Source organism: Osmerus eperlanus, chromosome 13 (genome assembly GCF_963692335.1).
Source record: "Osmerus eperlanus chromosome 13, fOsmEpe2.1, whole genome shotgun sequence".
Classification (NCBI taxonomy): Eukaryota; Metazoa; Chordata; class Actinopteri; order Osmeriformes; family Osmeridae; genus Osmerus; species Osmerus eperlanus.
Window position 1 is genome coordinate 7,618,796 of NC_085030.1, and position 20,204 is coordinate 7,638,999.

At 43.4% G+C, this 20,204-nt stretch overlaps 1 protein-coding gene across 2 annotated transcripts in view; it reads left to right on the forward strand.

The window, feature by feature from the left end:
* diaph2 (diaphanous-related formin 2) overlaps nt 1-20,204 on the forward strand; it is a 328,038-nt gene that overhangs the window by 74,563 nt on the left and 233,271 nt on the right. For both annotated transcript variants that reach the window (XM_062476107.1, XM_062476108.1), the window contains exon 7: nt 17,124-17,263. In XM_062476107.1, coding sequence (XP_062332091.1) covers nt 17,124-17,263 — 140 coding nt within the window. The remainder of the gene's footprint in view (nt 1-17,123; nt 17,264-20,204) is intronic.

Genomic DNA, 20,204 nt, shown 5'->3' on the forward strand with positions numbered 1-20,204 from the left:
AACGTGTGTGTTTAGACAGCAGGACACTGACCCTTAGACAGGATTATAAATGTGCCAAGATGCTCTGAATGCTTGCTTGATCCACGTCTGACTGAGCATATACACACACACACACACACACACAAACTAGACAATCTGCACCTGCCTTTGCCTATCTCCAGAGACCAAGTCTCCAAGAGAATCATTATAAATCATGCAAGCATCATGCTCGACATCAGCATGTGTCCTTAGAGCCCGTGTCTGGACAGGACATCACTGGTGTCCCAGCCAAGGCATGAGCCAAGGCATGAGTACCCTAGCTAGCCCACTTCTTACCTCAATCTCTAAATATCTCCCTCTCAGGCAGGCAGTTTGAACACTGCACTCTCCATTATGGTTAGAAAGACACAGGTCTTTCAGAGAGACTCCGGTCAGCACCACTCCCTACTGCACTACTATGTGAATTCATACCATTCACAGATGCACATAACCTCCAGCAACAGGCCATTTGCCGTGAGTTGATTGAAGTATTGTTTACACCACTCCTCAAGGATGTTGTTATCGTGGAACTGCTTAGAAATACATTAAAAGAACAAGACTCCACAATCACAAGCTTTCTGGCATCTGTCTTTTTATTTATACATGGTACAATCTTGCCCTTTGCTGAACTTTGGATAGCTTGTCAGCGATAGTCTAGAACTCTACAAAGAACTCTACAAACTCTGCATTGCAATCAATGCTGCCAGTATCACAGTTAAGCCTAATCCACAATGCCTTCTCACCTCTTAAATAGGCTGCTTGTTTACCCCCCCCCCCCCACACACACACACACACAGACACACACACACACATCCCACCGTGTGTAAATATACAGCAGAAATAGTGCGTGCGTAGATTACCAAAACACCCACATGCTTTCTGATGGCTCTTTTCTCCTGGTGTGGTGTTCACTTTGCATAGTAAGCATTGTATTCAACTCCCAGGAACATTCCGACACAGTATTGAGCCACTGCACTGACCTTTAGAATTGATTGGCAGAAGAAAGAGTCCCAGCCTTAGACCAGAGGAACTGTCTCCTTCCAACTTGGTTAATTTGAGTGCTCGTTATTAACTTGAGAGAGCTGGGGAGCAAAATCCATATCCGTCCCCGGTGGTTTGGAGGTGCTCCGTGAATTCTGCCCATCCAAAGACACACCTGTCGTTTAACTGTCAATGGTCCATGGCGCTTGTGACGCTAACTGAGGCCTTGGCCTTAAACTGGGACATTTTCCTGCTCTACCGATGTGAAGACTTGCATTCAGCGCTGTCCTAGTGTGATGGCTTCTGACTGTGGTGCCTGAAGGTGCTGTGTAGCATGAAGACCTGCAGTGGGAGGCTGTGGGACTTGAAATGACTCGACCCGCTCAGCTCTCTGGCGCTCCGTCTGGGATCTGCTGCGGTCTTCATCGAGGTGTCATTTAGATTCACTGCAGACTGAAGTCCTGCAGAACAATGGGACATGGCTTAGAGGAGAATTTCTCTACTTCACACACACGATCACATTCACAATCTCACTCACGGAAACACATGTACAGTCAAACACACACACACACACACACACACAGAAGCCCACACTTGCTCACATATGCATACACACTGACACTCTCTCACACACACTCACAATCACATCACTGTATTACTGTTTCAGTAATACAGTTCCTTTCAAAAGGACAGCGGTCCCTTTTGTCTCACTATAATTGACTCTTAATTGAAAGAGGTTGATTAAAACACACAGAAAGGTGGATAAGGTTTTCAAATGAGACAGTTGGATATTCTGATGAATATTTGAGAAGATTTTAATAAGAAAATCGAAAGTATTTTCTAGGGGGCACACAGTGTGTGTGTGTCTGTGTGTACGTGTGTGTGCGTGCTGTACTTGTGTGAGTGTTCCTGTGTGGTGTATTGTGATCTGCAGAGCACAGAGATGTAAAGATGTGCACTTTCCAGCCGGAGGAAGTGAGTATAGATATAGAAATCAATAGTGCAAGGCCAAGGTCTTGGCCTTAAGTCAGGACCAGCTCCCAGAGACCAGCTGCTCTCTCTCTGTTTGTTACTGTAAGCAGACAGGGAATGAAAGGAAAACTCCCCAGTCTCTTAGACCAAACCTGAAACTTTTGGAACCAACTCGATACGTTGTGCCTAAATTACACTGAAGTCTGATAGTTAATGATTCTGTTGTTCTGTGTGATGTTCTAAAATGCTGCCTAAATTGAGTCTCTTTGTTGTTCCTAATACAATATCAGCTCATGATGTTAGCTTGGTGTTTATGCCACCACATCAGTCAACACCAAACAATAGTAACCGTGCCATGTCTTTGAACAAGGTGCCCTTGTTCTCTCGTTGTTGAAGGATTGTCTTGGAGAGCTTGCTACAGCATGTAAAGTATCTATTCCAACAAGTCGATGCCTGCTCCTGCAAGTGCAATGGAGAAATACTTTTTTAAAGACGAAAAGCTTTGATGTGCAAATATTTTATTTATATATTCATTTGCTATGCTTATTGCAGCGCCTTCCCCACCCCCTTATCTCCGGCGTTTTATTTTATTTATCAGTAAACAGCCTGAAGTTGTTTGGAACAGGTTGAGCTTTTGTCCTGTCATATCTAAATGTGTGGAAGAATTTGTTCTCAAAGGTTGTCTCGGATTATCGTGGCTCAAATCATGTTTTATTGATATTTTCATATCTAGATCACAAACATTTACAAGCCTCTTCAAATCTGCCAATCCCATTTACTGGGATCTCCACTATTTTTTTGGTAGCTGTCCTTTTTAATATCCTTTCAAAGAAAGCTTAAGATGTCCTCAACCCACCCTACCCCTGTTGGAAGTCTGGACCAAACAGAGCTGAGCAAAACGGAGGACCTTTTGATAAGATCACGGTTTGCGTGAGGGTTACACTGCAGATTCACTCACGGTCCTCTCCGCACTGTTCTGTATGGTTCCTGAAGTCTTTCAGATACTATTAGACGTCATTGATGAGGCTGCACTGCAAGTCTGCTCACGGTGGACATGAGTACGAAAGTGAGACTTGCTGACATGCCTGCAGCCTCTGTTTATGTCTGGGTCAAAGCCAGCGGGGAGTCGAGGTGTTTGTGTGTGCGTGTGTGCTCCTCAGAGTTCAGGGACCTGCTTAGTATTATCTCTGTGTCAGCCTCATCAGTGAGTTCCTGTCAAAAAAGCAGGTTGTGCGTATGTGTTTGTTGAGTGCTCCTCCCCTTGGTCCGGCTGTCTGTCTGGGGTTAGACACAGGCTAAGGATGTCCAGAGGTCAAGAGATGGGTTACCATTTAGGAGGTAAACACAGCCAGACCATCCCTAAAGGTCATGTGGGAGTAGAACACACAGGTTCTACTCAGAAACACTTTTAACAAAGTTTGACTCTAATAAATGACACCACTCGAAAAGGTAACTTTCTCTGTTGCACGTAAATGCTAACAACACTTTTGACCTCAGATAAAGATCGTAAAAGCAGTAGCAAGCACCAATGACGGATGACAGTTTTGTTAAAGGTTGAAATCATTGAATCGACAGGCTTTAACAGCTGCAGTAGAGTAGTGTGTGTGCGTGAAGGCCATTGAATTCAAGGCATCCTGCCATCCAACCTACACAACAAAGGCAGAGCACTCGACTGAAATCTGCCCCTGAAAATGGCCGCTAATAATATTACATTTAATTGGTCGTTATACAACTTTGGACACTATGTTCTTTGGAATATCCTTCTACATGTTTCAAAGTTCAAGTCATTGTTCTATTCATTGGTTTCTCTACTTTTTCACAGATTATTGGAATATATACTGTATTACTATTTGTTTTTCCTTTTCGTTTTAAGTTTGATACATTAGTTCATTCTTATCAGGCTCAATATCTCTTCACCTTCTGTGGCTTCTGTCCTTGTTCTCAAAGACCTTGAGTCTTTAAAGAGGAAATCTCAGCTATGTCTGCTCTCTTGTCCTCTCCCTCAGCACCAATCCCTCTATCTCCAGACCAACTAAGCTGTCATTGCTATTGGATCAAAAGGTTAGCTATAATCATGTTTATTTTGATCGCTCGCTCGCACACACACACACACACACACACTCGCGTACACACATTGTGATCATTTGGTCTCTCCCCAGGAGTTCATGTTCTCTTCAAATTTACATTTACATTTAGTCATTTAGCAGACGCTCTTATCCAGAGCGACTTACAGTAAGTACAGGGACATTCCCCCTGAGGCAAGTAGGGTGAAGTGCCTTGCCCAAGGACATAACGTAATTTTTCCTGGTGGGGAATCGAACCGGCAACCTTCTGATTACTAGCCCGATTCCCTAACCGCTCAGCCATCTGACTCCCAAATTGAAAGTTGTGATTTTTTTTTAAAGTACTTTTGTTGTTGTTCTGCCCCCCACACTCTCTCTCTTTCCCTCTTTTTTTCCCCTTTATTTTCATCCTTTCCTCTCCAGCTTAATCTGTACAGCCTGTAGCGGGGTTTGCTCGTTTAAGATTAGCAATACTTAATTTATAATAAAGTATGTAGTTCTTGGGGGCACCACCTCTTATTTGTTAAAGGGACAGAGGAAACCTTATTGAATAATATTGAATAATAGCCTTCGTAATAATCAGTCTAATCTTAAGTAGTGGATTCTATGAAAGTAGAGCAGATCAGATAACGTGAGGGATAACGCGAGTATTATAAACAATGATTTATTTAAGGAAATGTAATTATAATGAACAAATACCAGAGAAGTTATAGGTTAGTTGAAAGTGAGTTGAGTTGAACTGCATACGGTAGGTCCTAAACTATGATGAGGGTTGGTACAAGATGGTAGGTTGAGAGCGCGTGGGGAGGGGGGAAGGGAGAGAGAGAGAGAGATAGGCTTCTGGAGAACAATGGGAGAGTATGTTAACTAATCCTAACGAAAGTTAGGTTAAATCATTTGCAAACTAAAATCAAACGTAACAAATTAAATCACAATATGCCAATGTTCACAAGTAAGAAATGTAGCAATATCGCAGTTACTGTTGTCAGTTTGAAGAAGAAGAGTCAAGGTTCCGTTCGTCGTTGTCAAACGGTTAGAGCAAAGGAATCTTTCGTTCAAGTTCCTAGTGGTCCAGTGTGTTGCTGATTGAGAAGGATAGGTCAGATGTGTCGCGAACACTTCCGGTGAATCCTTGCGAAAAAGCCCGGATTGCTTGTGCGTCAAGGTTTTATAATCCTTGAGAAAGGGGGTATCCTTTTGGAGGTGAACTCTTTGATTGGTCAGTTACTCCCACCTGGGCGTCCATCCTGAGATTGACGTATGGGTGTGAAGTGGTTGATAACTTTTCAGAGTTCAGCTATTTCAAATGTCCATGTATTGCTTATACTTCGAAATATAACAATACAACATTAATAAATGGTTTAGTTTGTAGATTAGAATCATTTTGATATCAAGATTGACTGATTTATCATAACAGGGAAGGAAGTTACATTAAAACATCAAATTATGTCAACACAGCATTAAAGGGAAAGCATACATTATAACACATCAACTACTGTCATTGAAATAGTGTCCATGAGCCATGTAGTCCTTGAGAATATGTTTGTAAATCCAGAAAAGTTAGTTCTTCCTTAAAATCCTTTGTCTCCATACTGTAAGGCCATTTTGGTCTACTTTCTGACCCCATGCTGGGCCAGAAGCTTTGAAGCTCCTGCTCTGGAGATAAGGACAAAGGAGGAAAACCCCCTTTCTCCTTGTCGGGGGTAGGGGAAAGGTGTGATGGTACGTGGTTTGTCTGTTGGCTCTGCTACATATCCCCCTGCTGGCAACGTCCGATGACTCGACGTCATTGGGCTGTTGGCACGTAAGAAGAGCAGAGAAAAGACAAACACGACACTACGACAGCATTTCTACTGTAAACATTGGCATGAGTGGACACTAAACAATGTAGGAATCAATGGGCGCTAACTTGGGTCCTATTACTAAGTTTCTTAGAATGAAAGGAAAGAAAAGAGAGAGAAGTGGAAGTGGGTGCCTTGACTTCCTGGAGTCATGGTCTTATTTGTCAGGGGCCAGGGAAGGTGGCTTATGCAGCGGTAGCTCTAAGGCATTCCTTTTGACAGTACCATGTTGGGTTTCTGGTAACAGATTTAAGAAATAAAAATATTGGTAGATTGGTGGAGCCATATTCGTCTTGTGACGGTGTTTGCCTATTATTTTGGTTTAAAGGAGGTTTTTTTTTTTTTTGTGACTGAGACACTTTGGTCAAGGCACCTGTTGTGCACCTGTTTCATCAGCAGTTTGACAGGGTCAGGTTGCTGGTATAAGGCCAGGCCTCTGTGCATGGCCTGTTGTCCGCGAGTAGCGGTGTTTTCTTCCGGGGGTTGTGCCACCTTGTCACAGTTGGGGTGCTTCTTCTGGGATGCTTGTCGGCCATGGTAGGTTTTCCTACTTTCTGCACTCTCATCCAGTTGGCATCATGTGACTTCTTTTGGACCTGTGATGCTTCTCGTCGCAGGTGGGTTTCTGATGGCACCAGACGGTCATGGCGTTGTGCTGATTCTTTTTTAACCTTGTGTCTCGATGGGTGAGTGGCGTAGCTCTGGGGCGGTCTGGAGCGGCCATCTAGCCCATGGATCGGGTCCTCTTCTGAGAGATGTGGATCAGACGTAGGATGTCCCCCCCCTTCCACTGTGAAGACTGTGTTCTGGACTTCAGGGTGAGGCAGTGGATAGGGCTTCTTGACGTGGGTCCACATCTTGTTTCGTTTGAAGTCAATGAGGGGTTCCAGTCTGTTGAGTAGATCGTGTCCAATCAGCAGTTTTTCGGTCTCAAGCGGTGAGACATGGATGGGGTGGATTAGGGACATTTCTCCAAATGTTAGCTTCAAGTACAGTGTCTCTGTGATTGGAGCTTTGTTTTGGCTGAAGCTTGTGATGTTGAATTCACTATCTTCACTTTTAATCCATCTTCTGTTTGATCTGGCTATTTCTTTTAGCTGAGCGGCCAAGGTGGGTGCAATCAGGCAGATTTCTGCACCCGTGTCCAGCAATCCTTCGCAGGGCACTTCATCTTCAAGTGTGATGGGGACATAGCTTCGGTTAGCTCTTCCTTTTCTGGAAAGCTCACCCAGAAATGTGTGTAACTGTGGGGCTTGTTTGTGTGTTGTTGTTTCTGGAGGTTGTCTTCTCCTGGGTTTGTGGTGGTCTTGGGTCATCTTTCCTTTTTCCCATCCAATGGGGAGCCCTTGAGGTGTGTTTTCCGTGTTGGGGCCTTCTAGTCATGCTGGGTCTGACGGATCCTTTTTGTTTGCTTCATCCAATTTTCTTAGTATGTCACTAAGGTTTTTCTTCATGATTTCTATGTTCTCTTCACATTTTTCTTTTTGTTGATACTCTTGGGGTTTGTTTGTTTTGTTATAGTTGTGCTGGTGTCGTCCAGGGTTGTTGTGTTCGTTTTGGTACGGTGTGGGTCTTGTTGAGTGGTTACTTGCGTGATAGGAGTGTTGTTTGTATCCATAGTTGTTGTCGGGTTGTCTATTGTAATTGTTTTGATATTGTTCGGGTCTTGTTGAGTGGTCTCGTGCATTATAGGAGGGTTGCTTGTAGGCGGGTCTGGGTTCGTAGGGTCTCTGGAGTTCTCGTCCTTCTAGTTGTAGGTGTGAGTCTGATTCCACCACATGGACATTTGAGTCTGGAGCTCGGTTGTTGTTCGCCCATGATTTATATGCCATGTCTCTCAGCTGCAGAGCCGTCATGGTTTCCTGGTTCGCGAAGGTCGTCATGAAGGGTTTTATGGATTGGGAGAGGTTGTCGATGAACACTGACTTGAACATGGGAGTTTCTTCTCCTCCGGGTTGGTTTTCTGTTGCAAAATAGGCTTTCTGGAACCGCTCATAGAATGTCTTTGGGTTTTCGTTGGCCTTTTGTTTTGTGTGCAGGGCGGTAGTGCAGCAGGAGCTTTTACTTTCTGAGTGCCAAGCCTTGAGGGTCCGGCAAGCCATGTCATAGCTGTGGCGTTCTCCAGCTGGTTGCCTGTCAAGCAGGGCTCTGATTGAGCTGGAAGAGGTGCTCTTCAACAGGTACAGCTTGTCTGCGTCTGTAGCTCTAGGTAGGCGATCAAGATTAAAGTTCAGTTGTTCCAGATACATCTCAATGCTTTGAGTGGGATTGTCTGGATCAAACTTTTCTATGTTCCTGCTCATTTTCAATAGCAGATTTAGTGACACTGCTGGTGGCAGGTCATGCATTTCCCATGCATTTTGTGGATAGGCTGAACGTGAGGGTTCATCATCGTTATCCCATCTGTTTGGGGCTGTGGTCTGAGCGTGTCGTTCAGGTTGGGATTGTAGTTCCATTTTCTGGTCCCGTTTCCTGCTCAGCTGTTCCGCATATTCTGGTCTCCTTCTTCCGTCAGTGTTTGGATCATCTATGGGCTGGATTGTGGCGGTCGCTTTGTACAGCTTTTGAAGGGTAGATAGTTGTTCAGTTCTTGCTTCAAGTAACTCGTCCCTCATCGTCCCCCGATCAGCTGTGGCGTGCGCGAGATCTTGGTACAGGAGTTGGATTTTTGTGTGGAGAGCGTGGCATTCTTCTTTTAAGTGGTCGTAGTCTGCTATTTTTCCATTAGTTTCATCCAATACCTTCTCTGTGTTTTTCAGTAGTGATGCTGAGTCCTTGTTGCTTTTCTGAACCCCCTGCATTTCTTCTTTCAGTTCTTCCAGTTCCTCAGCTAGGCCGCTGGCTTCCTGTTGCAGTGTCTCCCGTAATTCTTGTTCCTTTTCCTTAGCCATGAGGGCATCCCTGAGGGTACTTTCTTGTTGCGTTAGCTGTGTCTTAGCTCTTTCCAGTTCTTCCGCTAGGCCGCTGGCTTCCTGTTCCAGTCGTTCTTGTTCTCTTTCTTTCGCTTCAAGGGCATCTTTGAGGGTTATTTCCTGTTGTATTAGCTGTGTTTCCTGTTCCGTTAGCTGTGCTTTAGCTCTATCTAGTTCAACAGCCAGGTCGCTGGTTTCCTGTTCCAATCGTTTCCTGTGCTCTTGTTCTCTTTGTGCCGCCTTGAGAGCATCCTCTCGATCCTGGAGAGCCTGTGTCCATTGTGTGTTGACTTTTGTTATTGATAACCTGAGTAGTGCAGCATAGTTGAGACCGAGGCTGGATAGGCATTTGACAATTTGGGATTTGCTCAATATTTGGCCTACATTTTCTATGACCACTTCTTGAGTTTTCCTGGTGATCATATCGAAATTTAGATCGGTCAGCGTTTCCACATATCTTGGGTTTTCTTTCTTGGATAGGTGGACAATCAGTTTCTCAGCTTTCGTGAGGTGAGACATGTTTGGTTCGGCTACTGGAAGTTATTAACACAATGCTATTGTGATAATGTTGATAGGCACTTTAGTTTTGTAGTGGTTCTCTTTTTGGTAACAATATATATATACTTTTGTTTCTTTGTTTTTTTTTGTTTACCAACTTAATATTAAAATTAAAATCAGAAGTTAATATTCAAAGATTAACAATCAAAAACTGAGATTAATATTCAGAAATTAAAATCAATATTAAAGTCACCATCCAGGATCAAAGATTCAGAAAATAAATAAAATTGTTTACCAAATTAATATTAAAGTTAAAATCAGAAGTTAATATTCAAAGATTAACAATCAAAAACTGAGATTAATATTCAGAAATTAAATTTAACATTAAAGTCACCACCCAGGATCAAATATTCAAAAAAAAATTATTTATTCCTTTAGGCCTATAATAAATCTTAATTTCAGTAATGTTGTTATATTATCTATAAACGATTAGAGAATTTAGATTGAGTAGCTGTTGATTTGTTTTAGCCTAAACTGGACTGAGAAAGTACAATGTATTTAAATACTATAGCACATTAAGTTAGCCGGTTTAGTTTGTAGAATCAAACAGATAATGAACTAAATTGTTGCTGCATCTGTAATGTAGCTTTAATTTGGGCAAGGGTTTTACATTCACCTCGAATTGAATGCAAAACAGTGAAGCTTCTTTTCGAAAAGCTAGTTTATCAATTTCGGAATTGTTTAACAATATTGTGGCAGTACAGGCTGCGTTGTTCGGCTACTTCCAAACAAAAGTCCTTTTGGACTGATCGCAGATAGAGTGGGCAAACTAAAAATAATACACTTTACGTTTAATTATTATTTAGCGATTGTTGTTAAAGTTGTATATTGATGAGGGGTAAATAGGATTACAGTTCAGTATGGTCAACAGCGCCGATATTCTGACAACTTCCACTTTTAAGTGCGCGGAATGAAAATCAAATTACAGGTCTTTGTTCACGAAAGGTAACTATTTCCGGTTAAGCAACAATAAAGGTCCTTAAATAAGCAGTTTCTCCTGTCTCAATAATTATTTTACTGTTACTTTACTGATTCTAGAGGTTGAGTGTTTACATTAATGTTGAATTACATGCAAAACAAAGTGAAGCTTTTTCCGAAAAGCTAGGTTAATCAATTTACCAATTGTTTAACAAGGTAGAAGCATATAGCTTAAAGTAGAGAACTGCGTAGTCTCCTTCAAAATCAAAGTCCTTTTGGACTGATCAATGTCTGTTATCTACCTCTAACTAGACAATGGCAACTTATCAGTTGCTTGGTTGATTTACTCAACCCAAATGGCCAACACTACTATAATACACCTTTCCGAAGCGTGTATGGTACCAAAATAGTAGTGTTGTGACTCTATAAAAAGGTTCTTATGCCTTCATTTAGAAGCGCTGCCTTTGTAGTTTCACAAGATGAAATGAGACGGGTCGCAGTGTCACTGCGCACACGCGTACCTCCGCTCAAGTCTAGCTTTTCCGAAGCTAGTTAGTTACACACAAACAGCCAATTGTTCACGACAATGACAATTCAATGAGTACACAGCACAGTATTCAAACAGTGTTTAAATCCGTAGCTATCTGGGGGAATAGTTAAATACAACGGAGCGTTAATTTAACCAAAAGGGTGGGAGGGAGGGTTTCAGACGGAAAATGTATCTCCGTTATAGATCGCTCATTTCAATCTGTTTCAAAGCCTCTCACGGGGCTCCAATATGTAGCGGGGTTTGCTCGTTTAAGATTAGCAATACTTAATTTATAATAAAGTATGTAGTTCTTGGGGGCACCACCTCTTATTTGTTAAAGGGACAGAGGAAACCTTATTGAATAATATTGAATAATAGCCTTCGTAATAATCAGTCTAATCTTAAGTAGTGGATTCTATGAAAGTAGAGCAGATCAGATAACGTGAGGGATAACGCGAGTATTATAAACAATGATTTATTTAAGGAAATGTAATTATAATGAACAAATACCAGAGAAGTTATAGGTTAGTTGAAAGTGAGTTGAGTTGAACTGCATACGGTAGGTCCTAAACTATGATGAGGGTTGGTACAAGATGGTAGGTTGAGAGCGCGTGGGGAGGGGGGAAGGGAGAGAGAGAGAGAGATAGGCTTCTGGAGAACAATGGGAGAGTATGTTAACTAATCCTAACGAAAGTTAGGTTAAATCATTTGCAAACTAAAATCAAACGTAACAAATTAAATCACAATATGCCAATGTTCACAAGTAAGAAATGTAGCAATATCGCAGTTACTGTTGTCAGTTTGAAGAAGAAGAGTCAAGGTTCCGTTCGTCGTTGTCAAACGGTTAGAGCAAAGGAATCTTTCGTTCAAGTTCCTAGTGGTCCAGTGTGTTGCTGATTGAGAAGGATAGGTCAGATGTGTCGCGAACACTTCCGGTGAATCCTTGCGAAAAAGCCCGGATTGCTTGTGCGTCAAGGTTTTATAATCCTTGAGAAAGGGGGTATCCTTTTGGAGGTGAACTCTTTGATTGGTCAGTTACTCCCACCTGGGCGTCCATCCTGAGATTGACGTATGGGTGTGAAGTGGTTGATAACTTTTCAGAGTTCAGCTATTTCAAATGTCCATGTATTGCTTATACTTCGAAATATAACAATACAACATTAATAAATGGTTTAGTTTGTAGATTAGAATCATTTTGATATCAAGATTGACTGATTTATCATAACAGGGAAGGAAGTTACATTAAAACATCAAATTATGTCAACACAGCATTAAAGGGAAAGCATACATTATAACACATCAACTACTGTCATTGAAATAGTGTCCATGAGCCATGTAGTCCTTGAGAATATGTTTGTAAATCCAGAAAAGTTAGTTCTTCCTTAAAATCCTTTGTCTCCATACTGTAAGGCCATTTTGGTCTACTTTCTGACCCCATGCTGGGCCAGAAGCTTTGAAGCTCCTGCTCTGGAGATAAGGACAAAGGAGGAAAACCCCCTTTCTCCTTGTCGGGGGTAGGGGAAAGGTGTGATGGTACGTGGTTTGTCTGTTGGCTCTGCTACAAGCCTTTACCACTGATTGTCCCATTGTTGTTTAATGCTTGGTTATTTGTTGTAAACTGGAATGGTTTCATAAACGAGTCAAACTATGTCAGTGGTCAAACAGTGTGACTGAACTCACTGAACAGACATGCCCTTATAAACTCCACCCTCAGTCTCTCCAGTTGGCTTTTAATTTTGAGAGATAAGATACGATAAAATAATATAGAAAAAATAATATTTACAAGAGAAAGACAATGCAAACTACAAAAGGTGAATATATTATATACAGCACCTTAAGTGATTTCCACCATCGCATGTCTCTTTTTCCATCCCTCCATCCCTCCATCCCTCTATCCCTCTATCCCTCCATCCCTTCATTCCTCCATCCCTCCATCCCTCTATTCCTCTATCCCTCCATCCCTTCATTCCTCCATCCCTCCATCCCTCTATTCCTCTATCCCTCCATCCCTCCATCCCTCTATTCCTCTATCCCTCCATCCCTTCATTCCTCCATCCCTCCATCCCTCCATCCCTCCATCTCCCTATTCCCCATCTGCTTGGCTTATAAAAGCCTTGCCCCGGTGGGAGCGCGCTCCTTCAGAAGGGCAGAGAGAGAGCATGTCCACAGGTCCTGGTGGGGAAGTCCCCTCTGCGGGTGAAGAGTAGCTCCCTGGCCAGATGAAATGTCTTATCTGCAGGCAGCAGAGCCTTGTCCTTTAAGTAGGCGTCGGGGAACTCATTGTCCAGGCTGCGAGCATCTCAACTGATCCGTGTTCCCACTGACCTTTAGGACCCCAGGAGAGACACGGAAAAACGTTATATTACGCAAGATACATGTTTATGTAAGGTTTTTGTGTGTGGTCTTCTCTCTGTGTGTGTGTGTGTGTGTGTGTGTGTGTGTGCTTATCCATGCACATGGGTGTAATCATTGGTGTGGATGTGTGTTTCTGTGCATGTATTTGCACCCTTCAAAAAGTAGGGATTCACGTGTTTGCTTCTGTGTCCCTGACTGCTTGAAAGCCTGTCATTCAAATTCTAATGAGCAGGAAATTACAGCGTGAAATAATTCCAGCCACTTGGCTTTGATACTGCTTGATGTGCACTAATTGCCAAGATGGTATCTGTATTATTTTTACCAAAGATCAGTGGGGTGCTCTGGTGATTTTTGTTAATCACAAACAAAGAAGAGGTAATTAGGTTGTTCATTATTCTGTTTTTCTTTTTCTTTATTATTTTTTTTTTGGGGGGGGGGGGGGTAGCCTCTTGTTGATATGATTACATGTGTTACAATGAAAGACTATAGAGAGTAGACTTGGATTCCTGCTGTAGTTTCTTGCGTGGCTTCCTGTTCAGTTTCCCCCAAGCCTCTTTCCTCCGTTCTCCTGGTGGTTCTGATCATTTCATCAGATGGATGAACCTCCTGTCTGGTGACATGTTGTCAGCTCTTGAAAAAGCATCCGTGTCTCAAACTTGAGAACCCAGCCATGTGAGAAGTCTCCTCACTGTGCTTGCTATTCTGTTATATCAGACTTTAAAGGTCATGTACACACTTGTAAACCCACACATGCGCACATACACACATTCATACCAGTAGCAGATTATTTAATTAGGCAGATGTCAGTGCTTCTCCAGATCAGCATTTAACAGGATTATTCTGCCATGCTACCCTCAAACTTTAATACATTACAGTGACCAGTGATCGTGTTTGCTGTGCCATCATCTACCCCTGTCCCCTAATTAAACCTCTCTAGCTTACGTTTAAGACACTGAGACAGAGAGATAGAGGGAGAGACAGAGAGAGACAGAGAGAGACAGAGAGAGAGAGGCAGAGAGAGGCAGAGAGAGGCAGAGAGAGGCAGAGAGAGGCAGAGAGAGGCAGAGAGAGGCAGAGAGAGGCAGAGAGAGACAGAGAAAGAAAGAGAGAAAGAAAGAGAGAGACAACGACTGACACGTCGTTCTGTGCTTTCTAGTGAGCTGACAAAGAAGTTGAATAATGTATCAATCACTCTTCCTGTGTGTGTGGAGAGGGCTGTGTGGAGGCTGCCAGCTTGTTATTGTCTCATTACAGGGGAAGATGACATGTGGAGGTACAGCCTGCCTCGGTCTGTCTGTCTCCCTGCTCTGCCTCATAGGATGTACCTCGCTCTCTCACTCTCCAGCGAGAAAGAGAGAGAGAGAGAGAGAGAGAGAGAGAGAGAGAGAGAGAGAGAGAGAGAGAGAGAGAGAGAGAGAGAGAGAGAGAGAGAGAGAGAGAGAGAGAGAGAGAGAGAGAGAGAGAGAGAGAGAGAGAGAGAGAGAGAGAGAGAGAGAGAGAGAGAGAGAGAGAGACGGCGGCTTATGTCCCCTGTTTCCTCCTAGATTAAATTGACAGGTTCCCTGAAGTAATTGCTCCCAGTACTATTTTCTTTGGCAGGAAATACTGTTATCGACAAATGTGGTATTCAATAAGAACAAGAGATGAGACTCTGTGAGGCTGTGGTCAACAGGCTGTGTCTTTCCTTTACTGGCCAGGTAGTTATACTCCCGTCCTTCACCCCCACCCCCACTCCATCTCCTGTGCTTTCCACCTCTCATAGGTCACTCTTGCCCTTGGTCTGCCTTACTCTCTCTTTTCTCTCTCTCCCTCTCTGTCAACCCCCTCAGTCTCTTTCACATTGTCTCTCCCTCGCTTTCTCTTTTTCCTTCTATCTCATTCTCCCTCTCTGGGGTCTCCTTTGACCATTTGCCTGTGTTGACCAATTCCCCCTGGCCTGGAGGTGAAACTCAATTACCCAGGAGCTAGCAGCTAGCACCGCCCTTGTGATTGGTGAGGTGCACTGGTGTAATGTTGATATCATCCCATATGATTGATTTGGGCCAGGGTCATTAAACGGCTTATTATGGCCTGTGTCTTTGGTTTCTGGAGGTAAAGGTCAGAAGATTATGAAACCGGAGATCTACACTTTCTTTCCAGAATGGTCAGTGTGATGGGAATCGCTGTGTGAAAGATTAAGAAATGCCTGGAAGAGCTGGTCTTTGAGACAAAAACATTCTATATTTAGTTCTGACGTTGAACATCTAGTTATTATATTTAGAAAGGACATAAGTTAAACACTGTGAATGACTAAAATGTTCTGTGAATGACCCCCTAAAGACCAATAGTAATGACAAGCTGTGGAAGGTAATACACTATGTGGAAGGATCCTGTTCATTCATGGCCAGGTGCAGACTGGTAAAGGTCAGGTTGTTAAGATGCACACCTTCGAAGCTGAAGTGAGCCTTCTATCGAGTATAAATAAAAGAGTTGGCCATCAGCAGAAGCAAGAGCCAGGGGTGCAATGAAGTGCCTCACCCCCAGAGCTGCGCACCGCAGCAGAGGGATGTCAGGGCCATCCCAGCACAGAGAGATGGGAGAACCAACAAATGAGAACGTAGCTGCACCTTATCCTAGTCCCTTGCTAACTTCTCCCAGCCTCGTGCGAACACGGCCAGTAATGCATATAAAAAGGACCAGGCATAAAAGGGAATATTACAGGATCAGACAGACAAAGGTGAGGAAGGCTGGATGGTAGGAATGTATGTGTAAGTGCCTATCATTTGAACTCACCATAAAAGCTCACAGTGAGTTGATAGTGTTCGAGTGAAATATGGAGTCTGTACATTTATGTCGAGATGCGCTTGAGGTAGAACATTTTCCCTCTAGTTTCCCCCCCAAATTGTTCAACCTTCTATGAAACAGTTCAAAACACACAATTAGCAGGATACTGTTGAATGTTTTCCCACACATATGGCAGTACCAGGACATTTCCAAAGATAAAACACTTTCAGATTTACTCCTATTCAATATCACCTCTTCAAACCAGCTCACTCCTGTTACTTGCTGTTGTTGGTTTAGCTGATAGCAGATCTGAATGATGTGTAATAACCCATGTTAGAAGGTGGGGTGTTTATAGTAGACGTTGTTGTACGTGCAACACTTTCCAGGTCTTCTTTGTGAAGAGTCAATCCACTTAGCAGCAGTGTGTATGGTGCAGGGGCCTTGGCAGCCAGCCTCCTCTCTTGTGTCCCTGTAGGAAGGACCTCCATGTCAGCTCTGGCTCGGCTGATCCATAGCATTGGAAAGACATTTCCATCTATAATTTTCACTTTGAACGCGACATTTGGCACCAGAGTTTTGGCTTTGTTTCAGAGCACAACCCCTGGGAGTTTGTAAATGAGTCTTTCAGTATGTAAATTGGAACATACACCACACATACTGGACAATACAAAGGAATTGTTACCCCATTTTGTTTCTATCTCTTTTTTATTTTTTTGGGGGGTCGTATTATGCATTTTAGGAACATGGGCGATTTGAATCAGTGAACAAGAGTTGAGCTGTGGGTATGTTGGGAATGATGGGGAGGGGGGGGGGGGGGGGTGGGGAATAGCAATCATTCTCACCTGCTGGAGTCCAGAGTGATCTGAAGCCCATCCCCAGACATGAACTGTGAGATGGTGTGATACCTGGGGTTCTCATTGCCAAGGCCCTCTACTTCCTGTCACATGTAATCATCACAGGTCTGGCTACATGAAGCCAGTCATCCACAATGATACCAGCACTATCAGAGCAAGACTGATGGAACTGCAATGACAGAGCAATTTTCTAGATTTGTTTGAAAAAAAAAGAGGTTTAGAATATTTCCATTATTGGATGTAAATGACTTCCGGAAGTTACTTTTCCGTCTTTGGGTTAGTTTATTGTTATTGTTCAATGTTGTGTCAGGTTCTTGGCTTGTATTGATGATTTTGCTTTATGTGTGCTCTGGTTCCAGGGTGGACTGAGGAACAGCAAGCATGAGTGTACACTGTCGTCACAGGAATACGTCCATGAGCTGCGCTCAGGCATCACGGAGGACAAGCTGCTCAACTGTCTGGAGTCCCTCAGGGTCTCCCTGACCAGCAACCCTGTCAGGTCAGTCCCTCACCTCCAGACCCCTCGACGTCCTGTCTGACTGCTCAACCTCCCATAAAATGGAACAAACATGGACTTTGTTTAACTTGTTCACCCCCAAATAGTTATATCTCGACATCTAGATCCACAGTGCCTTCATCTTTGCAATTTTAACTGGTGCCTATACTGGACATCTTCCTGTACTAATTGGGATGTATGTCAGGATCTTTCTTTGGTGTGAGAGGCATAGGCAGCGATAGGCTCGGTTAAAGAATAGCCCCTGGCACAGCCCGTGGTGGAGCTGAGAAAACGAGCCGAGCTCCTCGGTCACCGGGAGTTGGGAGTGTAAGCTGCCAGAGCTCACCACTCTATCTGTTAGGCTGTAATACATACCAGGTCCGGTTTCCACATTTCAAGACCTCGCTGTTTGATGAGACCTTAATAAGCGCACGGCCCTCACCCCGAGATCAACCGCGCACGCTTTGATTTCCCTCCCACGCTCATTTCCGACGCCACGGAGAGCTTGAACCCTCTCCGATTTTCTAGTAATATGTTTTGATTGTACGTAACATTTTCCTTAATTTCTCTCCGTTTACTGGCCTTTCCTAGGGAGCTTTGATTGCCTCCTCATTCAGTCGTAATTAGGCCGTCCGACATTGGGGAGGCTTTGCCCCTCCACAAAGTTCTGGGCTTCTCTATGTCTCCTAGATGAGATCTTCGAATATAATTTGGTCCCAACAGCACAAAGGAACCCTCAATGACATGACAGGCTCTCAATTATTTACCAGCCTACTGTCGGAGAGATGTTCCTTAATGTGAATCGATGAGTGGTGCATATAAAGTGGTCATCAGATGAGTGGCAGATATTCTTTTATGTCGCCCCTCGGTGCTTGGAGAGAGGACCTGTCTGCCACCCCAGCAGACCAGTTATTTGATCCAGTGGCTATGACTGGCATTATCCTTGTATCCTGACCGCTCGTAGCAACTAATAGGCTTTGGTGTGGTCTCGCTAGAAAGATCATGCACACCCACAGCTAAAACAACAGACATGCTCTGCACTTGAAAGCAATTAATAGATCTCTTTTGCTCTCTTGCTCTCTCTTGCTCTCTCTCCTCTCTCTGTCTTTCTCTCTCCTCTCTCTCTCTCTCTCTCTCTCTCTCTCTCTCTCAATCTTCATGGTTCACAAGTGTTAAGAAAACAGTGGGTTAAAAAAAGTAGTTGCTTTGGATATTGTTTAAAAGAAAGAAAAAGAAATATCTTTATATACACTGCCTGAAGGTAAGCTCCCAAGTCCTCACCTTAATTAAGGTAAATGACTCTCATTGTCTGGCTTTATCTAATCAAGCCCCTCCTGCCAGGTCTAAGTTGATGTGCTCTACCTATTGTGTTTGGGGCTGTTAATGAGTGTAAATGAGTGTGAATCACATTGGTTGGTGGAGCCCACGTAGTGTTCTCTTCTGAGACTGCATACTCCCAGAGTTCAGTCCTGCTAGCGCTGGGGGGTCACGTCAGCCTTGCTCCACTCAGCGAAAGGCCAGTCGGCGCCGAAGGGGCAAGGGAGGCCAGGGCTGCCCTCTGGGTGTTTTTCAAAGAATCTTGTGACCAGGGAGTGAGGGAGCGAGGAAGCGAGGAATGGTGCTCAGCACAGTCCTGGCCTCCCACGGAAGGGCAGGCCTAGCCGGGGAGAAAGGCACCCTGGGGTGACAGCAAGGAGGGAGACTGAGTCTGCTTCTCTTCACACCACTTATTGTGTCTGTGTGTGTGTGAAGGGGCGGCTTCCTCAGGTTACTCACAATTAATATGAATGCTCTTAATTGTCACGGATCACAACACACAGGAAATGTGAGGTGCTGATGGGCCATTTTCTGATTGCTCTATGTTAATGTAACCTTTGTAAGGAGATATTCTTGTGTGTTTGGAATAAGCATGAAACAGGCAGCAGGACAATGCATTCATTCTTCTTTCAAATTGCCATCTGTGGATGAAGCAGGAGCAAACCTTTCCACGGGAGTGATATTTCACGCTGGTTTTGTGGTTAATTTCATTTCAACATGGTTCCTCGTCCCGTCAATTCATGACCACTTTCCAAATTGATGAAAGTGGCAAAATAAATACCACCTCCCTTCTCTAGTCAGCTGAAGACAAGTGAAAAGGTGTGTGCCTGGCTGCTTCAACTGGATCATGTTTGTGGTTCTCCCCTGCATTTCTCTCTCTGTAGTTTTGTTGCATTAATCTTCGGCACAAAAAGGGAAATGATTTTGCAGTTTAGCCCTGGGCTCATCACTCATACTGTGAGTTCTCCAGTTTCCCAACTCGTGTTGACCACGGAAGACAAACTTTCTGTGACAGAACAGCAAAACGATATATTTATACCGATTACTTCTATTCCTTTGTCATGGATCATAGAAATGGAATGGATGTTTTATCAAAAAGTGACGTCCCAGTCATCTAACTAAACAGCAAACTATTTGTTAGTTGCAGTATTGCATTTCCTTTCACCTTGCTGATCACATGTTTTTCAGGGAGTAGATGATGAATTTATGTAGCTGCATCTAATATTAACATAAAATAAAAAAAAATCAATACTGCATATATATTGGACAAATACAAATCACTATCTGCTCGGGGTTGATCATAGATCACTGCACACTAAACCTAATGGTCACAGCAAAATAATAAGCAAAGGAACAACTAGGTTTGTCCATACAAAAACAACTGTAAAGTTTACAGTGAATGCATGTGGAGCATGATTTCAGAACTGCCATTTTATTAAGTGCTACTCATAGAATTTAGACCCATCTAACCAAGTGGTGATCTTGATCGCTGTTCATGCTTTGTTTTGCTTTCTGTGTGATATTCAGCAGCCAGTTAATTTCCTCCCAGTGTGCTGTGTTTGTGTAATAGTTTAATTGGTGGGGCTGTGCACCTGTGTGGAGGCCCAGGTGGTTTCCATGGTAGTCC